Genomic DNA, 26,568 nt, shown 5'->3' on the forward strand with positions numbered 1-26,568 from the left:
AGACATATTTTATCGTATTATTTCCGAAAAGGCAAGAATGCATCGCAAGCATACAAGAAATTATGTGCCGTATATGGAAATGAAGCCTTGACAGAAAGGAAGTGTCAAAATTGGTTTGCCAAATTTCGTTCTGGTGATTTTTCATTGAAAAATCCAGCTGAAGTTGATGAGACCCATATCGAGGCATTGCGGAGAAGCTCAATATATCGCATACGTGCATTAAAAAAAAATCAAAATAGCTTGGCTATGTCAAGAAACTCGATATATGGGTCTCATCAGCTTAAGGAAATTCATTTGACGAAACGCATTAGCATTTGTGATTCGCTTCTGAGACGCAACGAAATTGATTCATTTCTAAAACGACTGATTACTAGCGATCAAAAGTGGATAGTTTATACAGTCCAGACGACACTAAAAGATGAGATTCACCAAAAAAAGATTATGCTATCAGCTTGGTGGGATTATAAAGAAATTCTGTACTTTGAACTTTTTCCAGGAAACCAAAAGATTAATTCAAACGTGTACGTTCAATAACTCACCAAGCTGAGCAATGCAGTTCAAGAAAAGCAGCCAGAATTGGCAAATTGTAAGGGTGTTGTTTTCCAGCATGATAATGCAAAGCCCCATACATCTTTGGTCACTTGTCAAAAATTATTGGAACTAGATTGGGATGTGTTGTCACATCTACCATATAGCCCTGACCTTGCACCTTCAAATTATCATTTATCTCGTTCCATGCAGTAAAATTTTTAATGATGTTGATGATCTAAAATCACATTTAATTCAGTTTTTTTTGGCAAAAATCAGAAGTTTTATGAACATGGAATTATGACACTGCTTGAAAAGATGGTAAAAGGCTGTCAACAAAAATGGACTAATTGAATAAAGTTATATTTTTAAACAAAAATGTTGAATTTTCCTTCTTATTTAAAATAGGCAATCACTAATGATTTAGTAGAATTGATTGTTTCAAGAGCCAGGTCAGAAATAAGATAAATGACACTACTGTTAATTTGATTTCTTAGTTTCCATGTTACTCTATTTGCTTCTAGAAAATGCTAATGATTCTTTTGAGTAAATTCACGTTTCATTAAATTTCATTTAAGTAATAGATATAAGACCTAAATAAAAATATGTCTTTTGTTGGAATAGGAAATTTTTAAAAAAATTAACAGTAATTAAGATGTTTAATCATCAGAAATTAACAAGACAATTACTCTTAAAATACTTAGGCATTTATACATTCGTTACAAGGTGAATAGCTTATTAATAAGGAGCATTTTAATATCTTTTGTAAATATATCCAAAAATACCATATGCACAGTACATAATATAATTTATAATTTATTTTAACCTAATGGGATAATTTTTAACAAAAATTCAGTTACATGATACATGTAATGATCAGTAAATTGTATATATAATAATTCTAACAGCCAATGACGTACAAAGTAGAAAGATCATAAACATAAAATATTTCGATCAATGTGTTTCAATCAATCATTCCTTGTGTTCAAATAATCATTTGAATATATGTAATTATGTTATAAAATTGTATGGGATATTCAACAATCTGTATACTACCTACAGGTATTCCTCGATTTGATATGTAAGGCAGTTGATCAGCAATTAAAATATTGTGAACACATATTTAAATCGTAGATACATAGAACTCAATTAAATTTTGTTATATTTATAAGCTCTTTCAACTTTTAAATAATATTTGAGATATTTTGATTCATATCATATACTATATTCAGACTTATTCGTTCATTAAAAATTACTTTCCACAAAGATGAACATTATATATGTCAGGGAATATTCATAATTTGCGTATTACAAATTAGTATGAATACTTACAATAGCGTTTATTATCGTGCTAGTGAAAATTAGTATGTAAGAAAAACTTTCTTATTTAATAAGAGACATATGAAAGGCCTACAATCATTTCTAGAACTGAAAGTTCAATATATAAATTTCAGAGTCATGTATGTATGTATTCTAAAAATTCCTTTGGGTATACAAAGAGATATGGAAGATTTTATTCCATACAATCTTCGGTATCAAACAATATCAAGATCCTTACTCAAATTGTCAAAGTACATATAACTGTAAAATGTAAAATAGGACATATTTACAATTTCTTAGGGACTATTCCTGGTTCACACCAGAATACACATTGAAGTATCATCTAAGACTTTCTTTATCAAATGTTAGGATATTAACTCATTATTCTTGAAAATAGCTATGCTGGAAGACTAGATTAATAATGTCTACAAAATTTAACAATAAATCCTATAAAATTTATCCATATCGTTTAAATAGAATCAAGTTATAATCAACTTACAGTTCAATAAGTAATATTTCAATATAACGTACCATCAATGCCCTCGTCTTTTAACACGTTGACACAAATATAATCACTTCCATCATCGATCCAGAATTTCACCATTAAATCATATAAATTATATAAATAAATCGTTCATCGATTCATCAACCTTAATCGTCATTCGATTCATTAGGTGTATTTGGCTAAAACACTATGATCATTGTCTACATTGTATTCGTTTTTGTCCCTAATAATTTTCACGATTAATGCTATTACTTCGGATTTACTTTTGTATGTAGCTGCCTAAACGAGTGATCTAGCATCAATGTAACTATCAGTTTTCACTGTAAAACTTAAGAGACCTTTGTGTCTTAGATATGCAAGTCAAATCCAGCTTCAAAGTATAGGCGGTTGTAATTTCGCTCGTGACAAAACGTATCTTCGAACGATCACGAAGCTCGTTTAACTAACAACTCGGCTAAACCTACAGGCTATAGCCGAGGAATCGTGTTATCGCAGGATCCTCGAGAATAAAACGAATCTCGACCAGAAACGTGAGAACGGTCGATTTATCAGATACCGTGATCGAATTCATGATATCCCTCGGCGCCAGTGAATACAACGTCCACCCAAACTCTCATAGCCTCTGGACTCGGTGCCATTAAATGATACAGTCTAGATGATGTTTTGACAATGAAAGTCAGTGACGGCTGTGGCGATCGTACAGTATTCATGTGGTCCACATAGACTTCTTCGATCGACTAAACATAAGAAAACATTTTGCGTTGTTCTATTATTATTGAAATTGTTGTTCTATTATTGAAAAATCAACTTAATATTCGACGAGTTCTACAAGTACTATCACTTATTTCTCCGTGATAGGTTGCACTATCCATATATATAAGTAGGCAATTACATATGACAATCTCCCCGTTTATTTCATTTCAGTTTTATGATTACAACTCGCATTTTGACCTACTTGACCCTTCGTGTCAAATGTTCACAATTAGTAGCAATATCAGCTTTCGCAAAAAATTCTGTTGTTTTCTTGGATCTATTCAAAAGCATTTCAATACGTATAAATAGAATATAATTACGTATAGATGTAAATAATATAAAAAATGTATTATCTACTATATTTGTTTGGTATTTTACTTGTATATTTACCAAGTAAAGTTATGGTAGATTCTTGGAAATCTCTGAATAATGATTAGCAATACAATATCTATATAAAAACTGTGATAACCCTGTACATATGTAGTATACCTGGAAGTAGATCATTCCGCGCGCCTTCCTGGACGAACTGTCGCTGTAATACGACAACGTCTTCCTCTTCCGGTCGAAGACGAACCACCGTTTGTTCCAGTGATGGAACTTTTTGCTCATTTTTGACAGGTAACCACTGCAACTGGTCGTATCAACCGTGACATCGTGTATTAGGGGTAACTGGTGCCCGGCGGTCTCGATGTGATGCCTCAGGTCCAGGGACTCCGACTTGATGGGGAGGTATCTCGTAAGCGGCCTCTGCGTCCATAAATCATCGAATTTACAAACCGTGAAACTGAACTGTCAAGTTAAATTACCGTGTATTACCAGTATTACCATACTGTTACGCATCGAACTGCGTGAAAATTGAATCTAGAATTTGTGAACTCGAACGTTCTAATACATATTAGAATTTCATTTTCTTAAAAAGACGATGGAAATATAATTTTCGATGATAGTTTATTATCGTGAACATTTAGGTTTCAAAGCACTAAAAAATGACTGTGATTCGATTAATTCGTAACATATAACTGGAAAAAGATCAATATACCTGCAGTTTTGCCTTTTCACGATGTTTGACGGGTTGCAGTGGTCCAAGGGTATCCATTTCGCTGGAAGTTTGTGAAAGAGGACGACTTCCGTTTCCGTCGATTATTCCACCGCTGTTATTGCTAAGTCTCTCGCCTTCCATTGATGTCCTTTGATCGTCTCTCATCTGTAATACAAACGAATATCGCGTGTTAAATGAAAAAAGTAAGTACTACTTGAATCGTATTACTTAGGCAGATATTCCCATTAAAATCAACTTAACTAATCTACCATTTGCAGGATTTGAATCACTTCAATATACTGAGTCTTCTACAAATAATCGAGTAAAATTTTTCCAATATATAAAATACTCTAAACGATTATTCTACCGACAAGGAAATACAAATACAAAAAGAAAAAATGCTAAACTTCCAAAGATAATCTTATAAGATGATAATAATCGATTCAAAAGAGAAATCTCTTCCCATATTTTTTTTTCTATCCGAACTTGACGAGTCAATGTCGCGTCGCACCGTGACAAAGTCTTAAAGTTTCGTTCGTAATCTGGTAATTTTTCATTTCGCGGCAAGGAACGATAGGAATTAATGGATTGCTGGAAATAATTCAAACCAACGCTCGTTAGGTTACGGCAGGCTGTTAAAGCATATTTAAGGAGAAAAATTTGTGCAATGAGGCGAACCAAATGGCGTACGAGTGAGAACGATAATACCCGTTGCTTTTTGTCTTTCTTCGTCCGTTAGTCAAAGGGCTCGTGTACCGTTTTGTTTCGCTGAAACGGGCAACCCTCTTCGATAATAATGCGTCATGCGTTGGCTCGAACAATCGGGGAGAACGGACTTTAAACGAACTTTTGCTTCGCACGTGTATTCATCGAGTCTTTTTTTTTATTTATCATATTGAAAATTGAATTCTAGAACTCGTGATTTTTATAAATCTGGTAAGATTATAATTAATTATATACTATTTTTTATCTATTTAGTAAGTAAGTATATAAAATATTTAAAAAATCCAAAGACACCGGAACATGTCACTATCATTCTTAATCTAAAAATACAAGTTTCTTCATTGTAATGCCTGTCTCTAAGATTGTTCTTCGCGTCTGTGACTATTTTTATCACCAAGTAACACATACAGCTTTGCTGTTCGAGTCTCATAAATTTTCTAAACGGTATAATTTTTTACTCTCTTATACTATGCTCTTATGTTAAATATAAATATACAATACCAACGAAACGTTATTCAATTGTCATGCAAAATGTTTACGAACTAATTCGTTGTTGTTAATAAAAAATAAATAACGAAACAGAAAACAGAATGCAACGTTAAACTAGTTATAAAAGATATATGTATGTAAGTCCATTTAAGACCATTTCACACACTTCGCCTATTTATCACTTACTCGTCGCCGACGAACGTGCTTCTTTTTGGTCCTGTTCTTCATGTAACTCATCCACATCAGAGACATTTTGAAATCCTCTACAGTACTACTACTATTTCCAAACAAAGAGATAAGCGGGACAACAGTACTATCATACAATTACAAAACAAAATATCTTCCAGTACCCGGCATCGATGAGGATTATCCAGTGATCGTTACTTTTAATGAATTTCAATATTCGATTTTTTAATTAATTCCTTCGATTATGAACAAACAAAATATGGAAGAAGCTTCGGTGAAACGTGGTCAGGCACACCGAGCGGTTGAATCCTCCGGTTCGAAACGGATGAACGACAGTGAAGAACTGATGTCCACGAAGGAACGAACGTTCGTCGTTCAACAGGCTCGTCGCAAGTTAAAATGCGTCTCCCTCCCCCTTCTCTAAATCTTGTTCTACGCTCGGGAAATCAGTGGCTCATTCACGAGCAAAGTCATCATTCGTGGCACCGAAGGTGCCGATGACCATCCATTTGTTTAACAATGATACAGAGGGGATACGAAGTTGCTTCTGTATTCTGCGTAGCATTTGAGGAATCTGCGTCACTGGGTTTTATGTGAATTTTATTTGACATCGAGCGTTGCCGTGAAAAAGTTCACGTAGTATTTCGGGGTTGCGTAAGTCGTAAGCCGACGAAAACAATTTTCGTTTATCATTCTTTGATCGAATCGATGTCACTGTTCGTTTTTTCTCTCGTTTCTTCTTTTCCTTGGCGAAGATGACGAGATTTGAAATATGAATCGCATTAACGTGGGTAGAAATTGCATAAATTGTTGATTTTATTGTCTTGGAATGCTGAATGAAGGATCATTCAAAGGTTTCGAGTAAAGCTGAAATGTCATTCGGAAAATAGTGATCATTCGAAAAAAGATATCAGTGGACAATAGTTGTATCTTTATATGCAATTATGAATACATATCTAGAACCTTCTAGACTTTGGTAGTAACGTATGAAAATATCACGTAATGTTGAAATGACGATTAATTAGCTAGACAATAGTAAACTTTCATAGTGAAAAGATACGACATACATATTTCTGGGACATTTAAGATTTTGAATAGTATATTTCTTCATCTTTTTTATACTGTAAAAATGCTAGATCGACATTTACAGAATACTTGTACTTGGATTTTAATTTCATACTTTACAAGTCGTTAGTAAAGTTGTAAAGAGTTGTTACTTCTATCATTTTTTTTTCTCGCCTTTGAATCGCGCAAAAGCGATATGGCCACTGTTCAGTATATTATGCGTACGATTGAATTACATTTGTAAATTTTTCTTTTCGCATAGCTATAATCGTGACAATGAATCATTGAAAAAGGTGGAACGAAAGTAAGGTTGAAAAAATTTCATACAGACTGAAACGCTGAGCTGGCTAAATCAATAACGCGACAAAAATAAAAGGAAGACCGACAGGAAATTCATTTCAAATTGAAAAGTAACTCCTTTTGTTGTTTCGTAACAATTCATCACGAGTTACTGTTAAATCGAAAAGCTTTTTTCTAGAAGGTATGGATATATCGATATTATCATGTTTTGAACGTAGGTAAAAAATAAATTAGTTTTTTCTAATCATATTAAGTGTTGGCTAAAGGAAAATGGAATTTATGAGGAAAATTACATCTTGCGATTGAAGTTGATAGTGATGGTCAATTCGCAAATTCTATTCGCACAGACGTTTTTGCAACATTGACGCATCGAATCATTCGAGTCCTAGATACGCAAGTATCATCGCAAAAATACACAGCCGGTGACGAAAACGTTCGCTCCAGAATGTAGCGGATATTTGTGAAATACCCGTTCGGAAGTTCGTGTTTCTCTTCAGTACTGTAAACTACGTATCGCGAATTCCATTACGAAAATGAGACTCGTTTATTAATAAAATCGTCTCATGCGCATGACATTGTATACAGTTCTTCTTCGTCGTTTTATCGTAAATACTACAGCTAACAAATCTTGAAGATTATCAGAGCAAACACTCTTTACATGAGACTTTTGACTCGTATGAAACTACACATCGTCCTTTCAAAATTTGCAAAAATTCTACCATTCGGCAAGAAGTTGAAATGCAAGTATATACTGTTGATAATAAGAAGCGTGTTTCCATCAGCGGAAAAAAGGGGTCATCACACTCGAGACCTTCCGCTATTTGAAACGGCGAGTCGACAAAGGAAGCACGCGAAAATCGACGAGTTCGTGGAACACATACGAGGAAGCGATTCGTGTTATTCCTTACGGTCGACCGTAAAACTTCTTCGTCCGCGCGAACAAGTAGACGAAGCGAATTCTTCAGGATTCGGTCGAAACAAAAAAAAAAAAAAAAGAAAAAAAATAACTCGACGTCGTCTGGTCCCTTGCGATTGTGACGCTTTTCGAATATCCTGTTAGGAGAAATTACATCTTCTTCGAATCAGGCCTCGTCGCGAGTATACAAATGTTCGTCGATCGTTTTGAAAATATGATTTTAAATTTAGAGATACGACATGTTTGAACAGTTTGACCGTAAGTTTGTAGAATGAATCGTTTGATGTTTGACGAGTATCAATATTTCCTGAAAGTTGCTGAGGGGATGATCGATAAATTTGTATCGATGATCTAAGATTCCTATAAGTTGTGACCCTAAAGGAATCACAAAGTTATTTTTAGAACACTATTTAATGGTAAAAGTTGAAAATGAAAAATGTCTAACTCTGGACTAAAGGAAAAGAGACACAAAGAACCCGATTATTTCTTTTCCAAATAAAAATACAGACCACTAATTATATTATCAGTAGAGATAGATTTACGCAAAAAAGATTTGGCATTACCCTTCTTATTATCCAATAGAAATAATAATAGGATTCCTAGACGTTACTTTACACATACCTATTTTAGAAACAGCTCGTGCAATGAAATCATAAAATGAAATCAACAGATATCCTAAAAGATGAAATCTGTATTGTAACAGGATGTTAGCACGACTATAACATTCAGAAAGCATTTACAGCTATCTAGAAATTGGCAAGTTAAACACTTAGTCCAGACCAGATTCACTGCGCGGTATACATTTACAGTAACTTCCGAAAAGAATTGTCCGACGTCTTCCACGTTATCGGGAGAAATAAACATGAGAAAGGCAAGCACCTTCGTCTTATTAATATTCGAAACCTGTTTCTGATAGTACTAAAGCGACATTTTTTAAACAACGTGACATACTACACTATTCCGGAAGTTTCGTATGAAAATCTTAATAAACATGTCATGATTATACAGTAATTTCACGTGTACATGCAGCTCTCACGATACAAGTCTCGCGTGTATATTTATGCGTTAATGAGCACTGCCCATATGCGAGCAACGCGAACTGCATCGCGTACTACACACGAATTGCTGATAGGAGATGATAAATATTAAAAACGCGTATCAGGAAAATTTTACACTAATATTTACGGTGATTCATGCATATCGAGATTCGTATAAATGTCAAAAGAACAGATTATAATGTGTGGAAATATTCTTATTATAATGAATATTGAAAATAGTCTGGAAATTAATTTAATTTATAAATAATATAAAAGAACCCACATACTACGAATATAAAAATAAATAATACAATCAAAAACGTTTCTCTAAATGATTACCAAATAAATATATTTATCTTATGAGCTTTTACTTCGATGAAAAACTTCGTATCGTGGTCATACTTCCCTCATTGCAGTTATACTTTTGCAAAGTTGAAATATTCCAACGATGGTTATAAATGTAAGAAATTAAGTTGAATATTCCATAAATCTTTCTTTTTTAATAGCATATTACAGATTCTTCATATGAAACAAGTTTCTCGTATTAAAACTTTTCTTAGTGTGCGAATAATTTAAGATCTGTCTTCGTTTCATTAAAAGACATGACATAAAGCTACTCCTCGACCCCGGATGATTTCATTGAATCCGTTAAGTACAGTGGTCGCCGGTCGTAATTACTAAAATTAGGCTGTCTAAGTGAATGTTCTGGATGATTGAAATGATCGAGTAAGTTTGACATGCACGATCAATTTTCTCATTTTCAAAACTTTTCGAATAACAAACTCGTTTGCTGTTAATTCTGTGCTTTTCTCCATTTTCTCTTGTATATTAAATAATACTGAATTAATGTATTAATATATTAATATGAAGTAATATAATGGATATTAAATTCCGATCGTGAAAAGCGAAGTAAGTAATGAAATAGCGATTTTAGAAACTAGTTTCTGCAAAAATTATAAAACATATGCTATTGATAAAAAGTATGAATAAAAGAACAGGCTATGAAAAAGTAATACTTATAAACTTATTGACTGATGGAACATAGACTAAATAGAATTAATGATTTAAATTCGTGTAATTTTGAAATAGAAAGACTATACATACAATGATTTGCAATAAGCAATTGTTACAGCTTTTATAAATTTTCCAAATTTCTCACTCCACTGCACTTATTTGTCCATCAGTCTGTTTTCAACGCATTTTACACAAACCATACCAGAAATTGATTCGAATTTTAAAATGAATAAACATCCCATCGGATGACTAACCACTCAACTTTTATCGGCATCACGGTGAACAGTAGATAAATATAGCGACGGAACTTTTTGTTTGCTTTTTGACGATAGAACTTTTAAGCTGAAACTCGTCAGTAGCGATAAGAAACAGAATTTCCTATAATTATCGATTTTTCTTTTTGCTATATACATATGTATACCACCAACATTATCTATTTAATTTTCTGTTTCATTTTTGTCCTAATCGACGTTGTTACAATTCTATCACTCAAGTTTAATATAAAAGATTAAATGTGAGACAATCTCATTCCAGCGTTTTCCAGTTCTGAAATGTTCTAAAATATTTGAAAATATGATCTATCTAACATATTGTAGTGGTAAATATTTTGGCAAAGCTATCAACGATTAGAAAGCCGAAATCGTGGAGCAAAGAGAACATGACTCACTTGAAATTTTGTCAAATAGCCCTGACTTAATTTCGATGTTCATACAAATTCGTAACAAAATTTCTTTCCACTATTTTTTTGCTCCCTTCACACAAATTAGAACGCGGCTCGATCCGTCAAAAATCTTCGACATTTCGTTAGCCAAGATGAGTTATATTTTTCTCGAAGCACGAAAGTCTTGGCATCTAGACAAAATATGCGTCTTCTCTCATTTACCCTGAACCAGCTTTAAACATTCATGAGAAATCGCTGTGTCACGGTCACGAGTTCAGTCTCGAGTTAACCGTTTCGTCAAACTTTAATGATTGCGAATGCCACGAAACTGTTAATAAGTACTTGCTAATCGGAAATGTGCATTTCCCTGCACTGATCAAATTTTTCTGTATAGGACCATTTTTCATTCCGTTTTCAATAGAACAAATGTTTGCAAAAGTTCATTAATCGCTAATCGATATTTTTCATCGCGACTGAACATACATATATCTATGTTTTTGAAGAGTTAGTATTCTAAAAATATATCACCTTAACAGCTACTAATTATAGAAAAGCTAATTAAGAAGCAAATTTTGGAGAAAGACTTTTTTATGTACTCACGTTATCATTTTGGAGCAGACTGTAGGAATTATTCGAAGGTCCTGGACTGGATGACGTGAGCTCCGAAAGTTTGCTACCAGACAATTTCTCGTTGGTTCCACCCTCTGCACTGTCGCTGCTTCCGCTACCACTATAAATTTAGTGTCGTTAATTGATTTCTATTTTCGAATGATCATCGAAATCGCATTGATAAAAGAAATTCAATTTATTCGTAATGACAAGGATAAACGAAAACTTATACGTCAATTTTTTGAATTAAATTGTGCCTGCGGTATTTGCACTCTAAAGTTAGTTACTTTCCTATTCATGTCGATTTTAAAATTGACTTTGAAATATACATAGTTGCCTTCAGATTATTTATTTTATAGTTGAATTAAGATTATAATTAATCCTCTATAATAGCATATGTAACATCGGAGTTACGTAATCATGTATCTATTTTATCTTTTTGTTTGTTCGTATTGTTTCTGTACTATTCTATTCTGCCGTTGTAGCATCGTATAATTGCACCAAAAGCAAATAAACTCTGATGGATCGCAACATTTTTCTAATAATAAAAAACAAATAAATAAAGTATATTCCTATATATCCTTTTCACTCATATACAAACTATATGCCTACTTTTTTCCACATCTCAGAACACGTCAAAATAATCTAAGCCGACACTGACAATAATATCTGCGGTGAAAATTTTCGCAAAACAATTGGTAATCACATCGATACGAAAATTAAGCGAAGGATTAGGCACTAATAATTTACAGCACTAATTCAGAACTAGGAACGATTCGATGCATCGTTAACTAGAACAATATGAAATTTTCGACCAACGATTTCTACAGTATCTCGACAGTTACAAAGAAAGTCAGAAAATAAATGGAACGAGATAAACGATTGGATTGTTGGTTGGCAACGAATTCGAAGCAGCCATAAGCACCGTGGTAACCGGACCACACGAGTAATGCATCTTCCAACTGATTTACGTCAACCGCATCGAATATCACCGGTTTTTATCTTACGTAATCACCGATGTGATCTTCCTTCGAGTGCTTCTCGTTTCGCGTATCGAACACCGTCCCGTAAACTTGAGCCACGCGAGATCGCGAAAAAAGCCGGAGAAGGCAGCAGGCTCTTCTAGCTGGCGAGGATCGCCACTACCAGCGAGGCCATAGCCGCAGCAGGTATTATTAAAACCTAACAAGTACAAAGTGACTCGGTCGACCGGTTCGACGGTGCCACCAGCATAGCATTTAATTCTTCTACAATGTTCAACCGAACTCGACGACACTCTTTTCAATCCCGTTGCTATGGAGACGTTGTCCTTGGCCCCCCAGGAACAGGGTCATCTTTTTCATTTCGTTTGCTCCTTTTGCCGAGCTCTCAGTGTCCATGGATGTGGTCATTGTCAAGAGGTGGAGCCGTAGCAGACAAAAAGAAAGAGAGAGAGAGAAAGAGAGAGAGTGAGAGAGTGAGAGAGAGAAGTATATACAGGGTGATCCTGTTAAGTGCAATCGTCTCTTCTGTTACCTTATTGAAGAGGAAAATTCGTCAAAATGACTGTTTTATCGTTTTCTTGTAAAAAATGTGCAGAAGTAAAGGTTATGATACATACGAGGAAGTTTCAAAATATATTTCTGGTATATCGGTTTAATTGTAATTTTGACTAAGAGGTGTGATCAAATATACTATAAAGTGGTCGTTTAAATGGAAGCATTCTCATGGATATCTTGCCAAAATTTGAGTAAACTACTTGAAATAAAAGTTCTTTGATAAATGAGTATAAGATGCGAGAGAGAGAGACAGACAGACAGACAGAGAGATGATATTTGAACAGAACCAAGAGATCAAATTTATCTTAACTGTTAAGCTTCTCTCTTTGGTAGGATCGTACATTCAGCACGTGCTGCAAACAAGAGTGACATCTTTTTGTCATTTTGTAATTTATGGATTAATTTATAGGAATTAACAGCGGACAATTCGTAAGAAATTATAAGCAAGTTGCCGCTTAATTCTTATTGAATTTATTTTGAAATGTACACCTCGATTGGAACAGAGCGTTTCTCTTGCTATTATTCTCAGAAGCTATAGAATGCTTCGTCATTAGTTATGCAATAAGTATTGTATAATTATCCAAGGAACTAACACACGATTGTGTTAATTTTATACGTGTTACAAAGATCAGTTGACCTCTAACTTGAAACACTTTTTCTTAAAATTTCCTACATCTTTTCGACCAACCAAACATTTAATCAATGAAAATTACAAAAGAAAAAAGATATGTAAAAACAAAATCTTTCTAAACTCACAAGTACCGATGACGAAATTCGCGCGAGTGCGTTTCCAAGGGTCGATAGAAATTTGTATTAAGCCAATCCTTGCTGACAATGTAAAAGCGATTGCTGGTTAGAAAAGTGATCAAGCTGCATCCTCTGAACCTAGCTTCGTTAAAAACGGACGCACCCACTTCCCTTGCGTTCATTCTCGTGCATTCTCCTCCCTTTAATTCGCACCCTCCCGATCACTCACGCGACCACTGTGCCTTCTCCAGGAAAATCCTTTAACACAATTTCAACACGACTTCTGACAAATTTTCAATTGCATCATTTTACTATCAATTTCTCCTTTTTCTCTAGAGTAAACGATACCACGACGTTCTTCAACGATAAATATTTCCTTTCTTTTTCCTTGTTCTTCGACTTAATGGATTCCTTGACTGCGTTTTCACCTTCGAAAAATGCACGCATCAGCATGTGGAATAACCTTGCGAGATTGCGTCTACACGTATGTCGTATATTTTTTAAATTTTCTTTGAAATTTTGTAGAATTCTTCTCACCAAATAAGATTTAATTTTTAACTTTTACTCGAGTCGATAAAAATATTTTAATAAATCTCATGGTTATAAACGGAGATGATTCTGTCAAAGTATACTCTGGCACTTTCACATTTGTTGTAATTTCTATAACATATATGTACTCTGTTATCAAGGCTCCGTTTGCTTATGAGAACCAAGAGTTACAGTCTGCCAATGTAATCTGAAGTTTAGAAATCAATAATCGTTACAAATATAGGTATACATAAACAGTTTGGTGTCAATATAATGAAATAATTAATAGGCTACGATACCAATAAGCAGTTGAAACAAGGCTTTCTGACAAAGAATCTCTAATTATTTATTAATTAATTTTGCTTATAGTTCTTCTTTCCACAGTGTTCGTTTTCTATAGTCTCTTCATTTATCACCGACGATTTCTTTAGGTCATCGATCGATCTTTTGGACTTTCTACTCGATTCCGTCCCACGATAAATCTTAAAGCCACGCAATACACTTTTACGAGTACTACCTATCAAATAAATCAATCTTTATACCACTGGACTCATCGTGTTCGCATTATCGTAATGTTCCTTCCTTTGTTATGATCTTACAATGCAACGATGCGTTCTTCTGCAGCAAACGTTATTCGAATTGCATTTACGATTCTGATTCCATTCATTATCACGAAACTCTATTCCTCGTGAATCGTTCGTTGCTTTATTTTTAAATTAAGAAGAGGAAATATACGAGACGTATTTTACTATCGATATACCCGTAAAATTTGATAAGATTCATATATGTTTCGTTCGAGTTGCGTTTATCTTATCACTGAAATAAAATTTTAAATTTTTCTGTTACAATCGTGATTAAAGTCCCACGATTTCTTCATTATCAAAGACAGTTACTACGCGATCCGTCGCTCATATGAGCTATCCAGAAGTTAAATCGATAAATTTCACTTTTTACAAATTTCTCGGCTGTAGAATCAAAGCTCGATATGATTAAAGTTCAACTTTTCCTAACAGTTCTGCTTCCGTATAACACATATATTTCTCTCAAGAACCATCCTCTATGCACGTGTTACATTCTCGAAGCCTTAAGATCCATTCATTTACAACTCTCGTTTAACTCACAAAGCTTGTCACTTAGAACTCTATATTTTTCACTGATTCACGCGAGATTCCTATAATATATATTTGTTCTATCTATCTCTAGATCATCGAAATCCTGCCTTCTAGCAATAAGCAACGTCTATCTTATCGAGTCTATCCGAACTACCAGAGTTCCTACTCAATGTACACTTTCATTAACCACAACGAGTAAGATGACGAGGAAACGACGTGTCAACAGCGTCAGCTAACCGCGGAAAGGCAGCTCGTTGCAACAGATACCGTATCGTTTGATAACACCCCACCCAAGCGTATCCAAGTAACGCGCGGGACAAGCAGCAGAGCCGATAAAGCGTTTTATTGCCGGCAGCGTAATCAACCGGACAATCTACGATCGTCGACGCCGATTCCGATGCTTCCTCGCGTCGCTCCTTCTTACCTATCAAGGTTGCTGCGACGCCTTTTACTCTCGATGGGATTCCAGTTTCGCGAAACTGCCCGATTAAAAGTGACGCGATGCGAGTAGATCACGTGCGCCATGTAATTCTTGCACAAGCCGTTCCATTTACAAACAAAGGAAAAACTCGTGACTATTTGTTACGCAAAGGTCCATTAAATGTTACGGATAGCCGCGTCTTGAGTACGTCTTAATCCTGCGAAAATCGTGCTCTCACTTTTTTCTTTAAAAAAAGAAAATACCAATGTTTAACATAAACTAGTCAGAATCAGAGTCTAACTCATTGATGATCGATGTTAACAAACATGATATCCATCATAAGAGATATTAATATTGTAGAAATCACTGGTTAGTGATCTTTGTAGATTTATTTATTGCGATTTAAACAGGAAACGATAGTTATTTTGCGTGAATTTAATGCACTAATGTGATATAACTAAGACAACTAAATTGATAATTCACAACTCGCAACTTACAATTAACAGCTCATAATAACTCGGCAACTAATGATTAACCAACTCGGAACTCGCTCTCGACTCGACTTGACTCAACTGACTCACAATTCACAATTTAGAACGACTCGACAATTCACGAGTAACAATTAACCTGCAACTACTCGTAGCTTCCTCGCAATTCTCTCGCAACTCTGACGTAACTCCCTCGCAATTCTAGTCGCAACTGACTAACGGCTACCTTTCATACCACGGTTTTGGTATTCCTATTCACGCACATGTGTTCCACAGATGTGGATGACCCATGATCAAGGACACTTTTTTTAATTACTCAATGCCGTAAAGGGCCGCGGGTATATGGCCCATCGAGATTTCCCATCTTTCTCGCCCCGTCAGCACTTTTATTGTTTTTTACCTGTAATTCATCAGAATTTAGTTTATCGAGATACTACAATATGCTGAAGACATATAAACGTGTCTGACAATATTTACAGAAATATTTACACGATATTTTAACGCATACCAAGTGAAATCTTTTGTTCTTGACATCTTGGTGATTGTATACAGCTCAAATTATACCTTTTAGTTAAAGCGATAAATTAAATTGTACCAATGGTTACTGTTAAGTCCTGTGACCCTACCATATACTATAATCCATTCTTCGATCAAGATGACCACCAACTCTATAAGCATACTTACTCGGACCCGCAAAAATCCTAAGGAACCGTCATAAGATTTAGTATTTTTTACTTTACTGTCAAGGCCCCTAATTACTACAAACATCTTTCAATCGAGACGTTTCTTAGGGTTATTGCTCATTCAGGTAAAACATGGGATGTGTGATGTTCGCGGGCCACTTCCACCCGCGAGCGACCATTGGTGAGGAGCAGCCAGCACCCATCATTAGTTTTCCCTATAAACCTTACCGTCACAGAAAATCACTTGCTAACAACTCTTCGCTCAAAACACTTCTACATCTCCCGCACGCATCACTCGCGGACACTTATATTTTTCAAAAGTTGTTGGGAATAAAGAGTTACATTTAAACTGTTAACTCAGTGTTACATCATTCAAACCACCCCTATTATCTTAGCCGAAATAGGGGATCGGCTGGTTTCTGGCGTCGATTATCGTATCGAGAAGGGAATTTACGACTCTCGTTGACGCATTATACTGCGAATGCGTCTCCCCGCGAAATCGTCAAACAGTTACGAACGATCATTTTTAATCGAAAAACGCACGCGCTTCCTATTTCTGTTAACTGCATCGAGGACCTTTTTTTTATCACTAAATCTACAGATAAGACACGTTCTGCCACTATTGCTAAAGTGACATTGTGTATGATCACTCAGAACGAGGCGATTTCGTCATTCGTGTATACTGTACACACACGTAAAAAGAATATATCTATACTGTACACTTACAAACTAAGCAACACTGTGAGCACTTTTAAATTTTTTATATTTGTTGAATGTTACGCAATCATGTTATCTATGTTCAAAAATGTTTTATCAGTTACCTATCTATGTTTTCGTATTACCTATCTATATCGTTCGAAGAATTGTAAACTTTGCAAATGTTTGTGAAATCATTTCAAATTCCATACGTTTTTCAATGTACTCATATTTAGAATTTACAAAAAGATAACAATGGAAAATATCGCTTCACAAAGTTCAGAACGCACTTGTCTCTCCGTTGTTTCTCTCAGACTTTCAGGATTCTGTCGTGCGATAATCAAACACAAACCATGCAATTTTCGTTTCTTCTCACTTTCTTATGGTGCGTTCAAACCAGGTGAATGAATGCTCGTTCGTTCTCCACTCTATTAAAATGAACGGATTCACATCTTCACTATCATTTTTTAATTTTATTAAAGTGGGGAGCGAACTAGCATTCGTTCATCTGTAAATTCGTTCAGCTGTAAACGCATCATTACGAGAACAAGCAAGGAATGCGTGATTTGGGCTATGAAGGCGGCATAATTGAGCATGTGACTTACCTTTCTGCTGGTCCCGTTGAATAACTAGAGGATTCTTCTCCTGACTCAACACTGTTGAAAGAGGTACAGTTCATTTTCCTTTCTTCCCACTGCGACCGAACCTCGTCTTGAACTCTTCGTTTCAATTCCTCCACTCTTCGTCTTTCTTCCGAAATTACTTGGCTGCCTGTAACACGAATAAAGTAGAAAATAATTTAATAGCATCAAAAGTTTCATTGTCTGTTTAAATATTTTGTTAGATAATTCTCTTCGTAATTGTGTACTCTAAAATTCATTTTGTTATTTATTACAATGCGTCGAAATAAATTTTCTGTTATTTAACACATTTGGCTATACAATTTGTAAAGCCATTTACCTTGTTTGGCTAAATGAAGCTGTCGATTTCTCTCAATTTCTTTGAGGGATTCGATAGTCTTCCTTCCCAAGCTGCCCTGATTGTTTACAATGGGAGAGTCAGTAGTGACCCTGGAGATCCTGTCGAAGTCTTCCCTGCTCGGAGATCGTTTCTCGTCTCTGTTTTCACAAGCATTTTGCGCCAATTTTATCAGTTCATCGTTAATCGCTCTAACTCGGTTTCGACCCTATGACGATAAGAGACAAGATCAAAGAAAAATCACGAACATCAGGCATTAACAACTGAAATATTCTGCTTGTTTTGCAAATAATCTAAAAATTCACTAACTTCTTCCAACCGTTTCAAATGCGTTAGCTTCTGCCTTTCAAGGCTCCTTGCATCTTTAGTTGCTGTACTTTTTGCTTCAGATCTCTGTGCTTCCAAGTGGCTCAATCGAACCTTTCTGGTCTCTATCTTGGTTGTCAATTCGCTCAAGTATCTAAAACAGACATTTACATCGTCAAATCTATGTTAGACTCAATTGTCAATCACCATAAAATTAGCATACTAAAGTATATATTCATTTGTAAAAGAAAAACCCTTTCATGGATTAGTTTAACAATTAAAATTTCTACAAAATCAATTCTATGTTACTGATCGACTCTATCGATCATGCACAGTTGATACAAGACAGCTTTATTGACAATAAAAATATAATATAATTATCATATAATTATATAACAAAATGTAATATAAAAATATAATTATTTTTGAGAATAAAAGATATATCACAAAGAAGGTAAAACAAGGATGAAAAACCAATAAGGATTTGAAAAAATTTAATCGCTCAATCGTGCATGAAATACTTTTACCTCTGTAACTCTTCCCTGGTTGCCAGTTTGCTCGCTTCCTCTTCCAAATGATGAAACTCCAAATCCTCAAAGGCCTTCCTTTCTGACTCCAAGACGTCTTGCTGAGCCATAAGTCTCTTGCTGATATTCTGTTGCGTGGTTTCATCCACGCAATTCGCCAATTCCTCTTCCAAACTGTTACAAGTCTGTTGAGCCCTTTGCACTCTCTGTTTTGCTTCTGCTTGCAAATTTGCTTGACTCGTGTTATCCTCGGCCATCTGTCTTTCCAGTTCGTTTATCCGCATCTGTACTTTTATCTTCTCACCCTCGTCTTGACTGAGTTTCAACGATTCGGACTCGTATTCTGCAGACAGCAGTGCTTTTTCTAATTCGAGCTGTCACACACAAAATGCACATAATTAATGCTTAAAGAATATTATAGGAGAAACGATACCATTGTTTTTCTTAATAACCTGTTCTAAACTTTGTTTTAGGAATTTGATCCTGAAAAACAAGAGAACGAGCTTTTTCATAATTGTTCGTTGCTTTCCTCTAAAATTTATTATTTAGAAATGCTTGATATACGAATGTTTGAACGTTACTGAGTAAGCTGGAGCAAGACTAAGAAGAGCAAAGGGTAATACCTTATCTCATTGCGAAATAAGAAAAAGTAAATAAATTTTAACTCGAAGGTAAACGTAGATAAGAGGATAAGGTTCGAGTTCTCGATTATCCTTACCATCGAATGCACTTGTATCTTTAAACTCGAAATTATTCATTTGTCGGTACTATTTAATGCTAAAGGATATAGGTCACTGGGGACGATTTGTCTTGCGATGGTTCTGTCACTTACGAAAATGGCATTCGTTTAGTTAGATGGATGTGTGCGCATCTGATGATGCGACTGCAAGCTGATATTTTTGTTATTAGAAGAAGAGGAAATTGAACTTTCCATTGATGTGAGCGAGAGCGACAAATTGTCGCTAGTGCGTGCATAACCTAATAATATATTATCTAATAATATGAAAATAAGTTCTTGTATTATTTTCATAGATAAGAAATGGGAAAGAGACGATAACTACTGCACACTAACGATGATAACAACGTTTTTGCTTTTGAAAGAAAATCTTCGATTTTAAAAAGTTGGTAGAATGCATAGTTAAAATTTGTTAAATCTTTCAGTCGAAAGAAAAAGGATTTAAATAACGGACCTCCCTACTAATTTCCTCTTCCTGGATCTCAATATCTGCGACGCTCCTTTTTAATACGTCCATATTACCAAGGATATGTAATTTCTCGTTCTGAAGGAACTCTATGTACTTCTTTCTGTCCTCCTCTTCGAGTTCCTTCCGTTCTTTATCAGCCTTAGCCTCGTTCGATTTCGCGTTGTCCTTCTCCGAATTGTTTTTTTTGGGGATCGTGCAAATTTCTTTGGATTTGGAAAGCATAGAAAGCTGCTCGATAGCCTCTAGAAGGTCGTCGTTAGATATTGCCAGCTTGTTCTCGATCATCTCGCACGATTTCGATAACTGGGCATTCTTCTTTGGCATGGAATGATTGTTTTGATTGTTGTTCTGTACAGAATTAATCAGCACGTTCTCGTACAGGCTCATGTTCCCGTTTATCGAATTGTCATAGTTTCGTGAATGCTTATTTGGTTGTCCGTTAATCCTCGCCCCATTCAATTGGATGGTTCCGTAAGTGTCTTTCGTTAGGTCGACGATCTGCGTGTAATTTCCACCGTTATTATTGAACATCGACCCATCGATTGCCGTATTCTCGTAACCCGAGTTACGAACTTGTGAGATCGAACCGCAAAAACTATGGTCCCCGTTGCCATGAATGTTTGGCCACATCATGGATTGGCTGTTATTATTGTTGTTCGGCGTGATCGCTTGTGGATGATTCTGTATGTTGTCTGTTTGATTGTTTGTATGACTTGTCGCCTGGTTTCGACGATTTTTCGGCGAGTTACCATTTTGGAATATGATTTTTGAATTTTGCACACATACGTTCTCATATGAAGCCGAATTCGATTGTTTCGTAGTGTCGAAGGAGAAGTGTGGTTGATTTTTAGATGGACTCTTCGGGCTGTCGAAAGGTGAATTATAACCGAGTCGCTTGTCTCGTGGTAGAGAGCCATTCGTTTTGATTCTGTAAAAGAAAATGAAGATGTTGTAGACTTTAAACTATATAACTTTTATATTTAGTACTATTTTTAGTGTTTAACGTATATATATTTAAATTAAAAGCTAGTTATTGGATAATCATCATTATTGATTTGTGTAATATATAAATAAAGAAGAATAAACTTGTGACTGTTACTCAAATACGGATAACTATATGTACAAAATGCTGATGGAAAAAGTTGTACAAGACTTTTGTAAAAAAATTGCCAAAAAGATTGGCGAAAAGTCTTAATCCTTTTAGTGCCGAACAACGATACATCGTTGCGTATACGATAGCGTCTTACTATTAACATCGCGAGAGAACTTTATCTTAAAATAAATTTATAAAACGTTGTAAATGGTTGAATTTCTCTGCAGAAGCCCTATATGATGTTCCACAAATTGAGAAAATCGTTTATGGGTTTAACTTCTTGTTATATTACGTGCTGAGACTGTATGTACGCCTGTGTCATAAGAAAATTCAACACGAGATTTGCTTGAGACCGTAATCACAGGTTTACATAATACTGTTTAAAACAGAATATCTCCTTATGTTTCATGAAATAATCTTGCATCGACATGGCGAGAGAAAAATTTTTGTTGGACCTGTGCGAAGATCACGCACAATTTGTAATCTGTACAATAAAGGATTACGCGGTGTACACATTAGTAACCATCAAAGCTAAGTAAATTATTTGTGTTGGAAATAATAAGTAAGTATTACATGTTTTTAGCAGCCGGATAATTTTAAATGTTTATAATAATATTAGAATGTTATTTCAATGATGTTATATCAGCTACATGAATCACTTGTTTTGGAGCAAGTATTCCTCCTGACGCTTACTGCGCATCATGGGATTATCATTTAGTTTTGTGTTTTAATATTAGAAATTTTGTTACAAATAATTAAGAATGCAGTATTTATACTATACATTACGTTTTTTACATCAAACTACGACTAAACAATGATTCTTCATATTTGCAAATACTGTTTATAAAAGGAAACTGATTTTTCCATTTTTCCTACCGATTTTGATTAAGCATCATTAGTACGATTTTCAACAAATATTGAAATACAATTTGCATTAATTTATTTTCTCTTTATTTCGTTTCTATGTTCCTTTTTGAATTTTGTAAATATCATTCTTACTTTTTTTTATGGTATCTTTCTCAAACCTTACCAAATTACATTAAATTGGTTCGATGTTCTTCGCTTAGATACAATTCTTTTGGTCACCACTAAAAGGGTTAAAAAGTTCACTTTATGGTGGAATTTACCCTTAAGAAAATAATATCGCTATAGAATGAGAAAGCCCTCGTTTTTTCTATTTTCTTTCAACCAAGATAAACAGCTACTTCTCGCCAAAAAAGAGTAGCGGGATTAAACCTAAAGTTGCTTGTAATGTACGCAACATAACGTACTACGGTCTTAGATGACATATTAAAACAGAATTGCAAGTGTTTAGCGATACGTTCGAATCTTCTCGCAAAAAATGTAAATAACCCATTCACCTATTAGGTTGTCTTGGCTTTTCAACGGTGCTCTGCCTCTCGTACTCCGCGCACATGGCAAGGATTTCCTCGAGTCTCATTTTCTCTTGCCTCTCGACCTCCTGCTCTCGTAGCCTCTCCTCTTGCGCCTGTTTCCTTTTATTCTCCGCCTCTCTCCGTTTATTCTCTGCGTCAATTTGTCTTTCTCGTAGCTCCTCCAGCGAGCAACCACTTCCGGTGCTAGGAGTCGGGCTCTTCACCCGTCCAAAGCTTCTCTTCGACTCGTTGTACTTGGGATTACGATTAAACGCAGGACTCGGTGGCTGTATCCTCTTGATGTTCGGATTCGAACCAAAACCCTGCGCTCCAGCCACGCTTCTTAGACTTCCACCACAAAAATTCCCGTTACTGGGACTGTTGCAAATATTAGGATTCGAACCAAATTTTTCCAACTGAAGATACTCGGTTGTCGTGGTCTTGGTGACAATTAAACTTTGACTCATGTCGAAATCCTTTGTCGTCAAGTCGTCGAGATCGTTCGACCTTTGGCAGGTGAAGCTTCGTGACATAAGACCTCCCTGATTCACATTGTTCTTCGATATCGTTTGAAGGATATGAGGATTTTGGTTGTTCTCGTTATTGCTATCTCGATAGTATGGTTTGTAGGTTTTTAGGTAGGATTCCGCGGTTGAATACATTTGAATCTGATTATGATTCGGCGATGAAATATTTTGATGCTGATGATTAGGCGTGTTGGATCTGCTGGGTGTTCTGATATCCAATCTTTGACGATTCTCATCGCTATAATAGTTAGGAGAGGAAGAGGCGAAACAGCTACCTGGAGAAGATGTATTGAGAAAATGAGCGGGTGAGGATGAATTAAAGGATGGCGTGTTCGAACGACTTCTTTCCAAATTTGTTAAGTTTTGTAACGGTGAATTATTATTGCCATTTTTTAGAGAGATTAAACTGGAGGATCTAGAGTGACCGAGAATTTGATCGGCAGGCACGTTCGTGGTAATAGCACCCGCTGGAAACACTTTTGGAGAGACACAATTGTTTCTATTTTGTTTCGATAACATTTCGAATTTCGTTAGTTTTCCAAGGAAACCTATTTCTTCGTCCGAGCAGGAATTTCTTGGTGATTTTCGTGGCGCCACCGGTGGTTTTCTTTCCAAATGATAGTTCTCCTGCAGTTGGTTGTCCGGTAGGGAGAAACTTATAGGCGCCATGGAGATTCTCGAATGTGGCAGTACCGATCGTAATTGTTTCGCTTCGGCTGGGTGATTAAAGCGCATGTAATTCGATCTCCCGATCGACAGCATGCAACCTGAAACGTTAAATTCCCATTTATAGCCATCTGAAAATATTCTTGATATATTTTTAGGCTTATAGATTTTTATATTTCATATTATATCCTACACACTTAAAAATTACACTTTTCCCTACAAGGAGACGAAATTTTACGAAATATCCCAAGTACATGAAGTATATAATACTAAATATCAAATACAAATATAAAATACAAAACACGAGGTTTAATTTCGATGGTGTAAATTGACCAAGTAGCAGGTTTACAAAAAGTGTATACTTGGTCATTCGTATCTGAGTCAAGGTCTTACCTTGAGCGAGTCTCACTGGTGAATTTATCGATACACCATCGACTGCCGTAGTTCCATTTATGGGGTGAAGAGTGACCACGCCGTTATTATTTTCAATCGTGCAATGAATGGACTCGACGCCGGTACCAACAACAGAAATATCCGCATCTCGACTCGATCCAAGGGTTAATTTACCTAAACAAAAAAATTGTACGTTTTAAGAAAGTACGAAATATAACTAATTATTAAGAAACTTAGAACTTTTATTTTATATTAAGGATATAACAATTGTTTAAAGTGTTTTATAACGAATCTACGAACAATTGGCATTCTACGCGGAAGGATTCGAAAGATACTCGGGCACAAATATCGAACGAGTTGAGATCTGGAGAGAATGCGACGAAAATAAGTTGGAGTACAGAGTGTGCGCTACATTTAAGAGTAATACGGTAACTCTGTCTTCGAGAAATGCGAAACTATTCAACAATTTCAACTATTATTCTAGATGGTAAGGAAACCACTGCCAAAACTAACTAAACTTGCTTCCATCTTCACAATTAACTATCTTAGCTTTCGAAGTTGCATGAAAAGCGTCACGGGCATTCTACATATACTCACGTATGTAGGTATACCGAATGTTGAATATTGAGTTGTGGATTCGTGGTAACAGATAATATGAATAAGAAAGATACTTGCTATTACTTTTGAGTATTTCTTATACATATAGTATCAAAAAAAAAAAGGGAGGTGTACGCTTTGTTACGCTGCGAGGTTTTACTATGGGTCGCGTTTCTGGCCGTCGCTCTCGGTCCTACAATGTCGCAGGCGGATCGTCTTATTTGCCCGATGAGGGGCATGCAATGTATCGACGAGCGCATAGTTGTCGCCAAGCAGCGACTTCTAGAAACGTCGATTTCGGTCTGTTGTTTCAAAAGAATGCGACATATGTGATTATAGGCGCGAACGGTGGCGTGATCCGAGCGTAGTAGGAGTCGTCTCCCTGAGAGGACCAAGAAATGATCTAAGGTCGAAGTAGTCCTTGTTGAAGATTCTAAGAGCACCCGTCAAGAGGTCAGATGTATAAAGCCGCCAAGCCAAACAAACACGTTGACATTGTTTATCACTGAATAATCTGTCACTCTTTATCATTATATTTATCGCGATTAAATACGCAAACTATACCAACTTGTTAACAAATAAAGCATCCTTACTTGTCCTTATTTTAGACCCATTTAAGTTACTACATACATATTAATGTTTCATTATTATTCTTTTCGTTGTAATTCAGCAAATCATGAACAATAATCAAGAACACAAATCAAGAACAACATGATTATGCTGTTCCAATTCTCTATGCACGACTCTAAGCTCTATTCAGCTTTTCAGAAAGGCTACCGTGAGAGTTGCATTTATTCGAGCAGCTTTCGCGTATTCCGCATCATTTTTAACGCGATCAAGATCCTAAAACCTTCAATCTACATGTCATCCATACTATCTGCAATCGCAATTTAACATGGATTATGGTAGCAAGCCCAGTTTCTCTGGTCTTTGTAATATTCCATTCATAAGTGGAATTCCTTTTTTTAACATATTAGCGAATGCTTGGACGTATATTTTGAACATGCATTACGATTCATTTTCCCTCCGGTGTGCTATGCATCTGCGCATATTAACAATGCGCTTAAATTAAGGAACTTGAAGAAATTCATTGTAGCATCTGCTTGATTGAACAATTAGCTGCCGCGCAGGGATGCAATGAATTATGTACGTGTTAAGTCATGGTTAATTGGTTTTTTTCTTAAAAGAAATTTTTAAAGCGAGAGAAAAATCAAAGAAGACGTAATGAATTAGGCGAATATTGAAATCGAGGTGCTACGGGTTTGTTTAACTTTCTATTTAATTTTATATTTATAACTTTTTTGCTTTTTGAAGCATTTGATTACGAGATAACAGAAAAATATTTAAAGCATTAATATCAAAATAAATAATGTTCTTTAAAGCATTATGTTTAGTTGCATCAAAAATAACAAAACGCGTATACTTACAAAATGAAAATAGGAAATCAGAATTTAACGTTTTAATATAGCCTTGTCTAAATTCATTTCAATTTCTCAATACGTTACCAAAAACGTATACAGTAGAAACATAAGAGACAAACGT

The 26,568-nt window shown here is 35.4% G+C and overlaps 1 protein-coding gene across 5 annotated transcripts in view; it reads right to left on the bottom strand.

Annotated features, from left to right (window-relative positions):
- Positions 1 to 1,168: 1,168 nt before the first annotated feature.
- The window catches only part of LOC126918340 (pleckstrin homology-like domain family B member 1), a 59,203-nt gene continuing 33,803 nt past the window's right edge, over positions 1,169 to 26,568 (bottom strand). For all 5 annotated transcript variants that reach the window (XM_050726127.1, XM_050726131.1, XM_050726130.1 and 2 more), the window contains 11 exons: positions 24,430 to 24,603; positions 22,829 to 24,137; positions 20,360 to 21,302; positions 19,170 to 19,543; positions 18,646 to 18,796; positions 18,319 to 18,544; positions 17,964 to 18,129; positions 11,137 to 11,266; positions 4,146 to 4,310; positions 3,596 to 3,853; positions 1,169 to 3,090 (listed from right to left, as the gene is read on the bottom strand). In XM_050726127.1, coding sequence (XP_050582084.1) covers positions 2,902 to 3,090; positions 3,596 to 3,853; positions 4,146 to 4,310; positions 11,137 to 11,266; positions 17,964 to 18,129; positions 18,319 to 18,544; positions 18,646 to 18,796; positions 19,170 to 19,543; positions 20,360 to 21,302; positions 22,829 to 24,137; positions 24,430 to 24,603 — 4,085 coding nt within the window. In that variant the 3' untranslated portion in view covers positions 1,169 to 2,901. The remainder of the gene's footprint in view (positions 3,091 to 3,595; positions 3,854 to 4,145; positions 4,311 to 11,136; positions 11,267 to 17,963; positions 18,130 to 18,318; positions 18,545 to 18,645; positions 18,797 to 19,169; positions 19,544 to 20,359; positions 21,303 to 22,828; positions 24,138 to 24,429; positions 24,604 to 26,568) is intronic.

This window comes from Bombus affinis, chromosome 7 (genome assembly GCF_024516045.1).
Source record: "Bombus affinis isolate iyBomAffi1 chromosome 7, iyBomAffi1.2, whole genome shotgun sequence".
Taxonomy (NCBI): Eukaryota; Metazoa; Arthropoda; class Insecta; order Hymenoptera; family Apidae; genus Bombus; species Bombus affinis.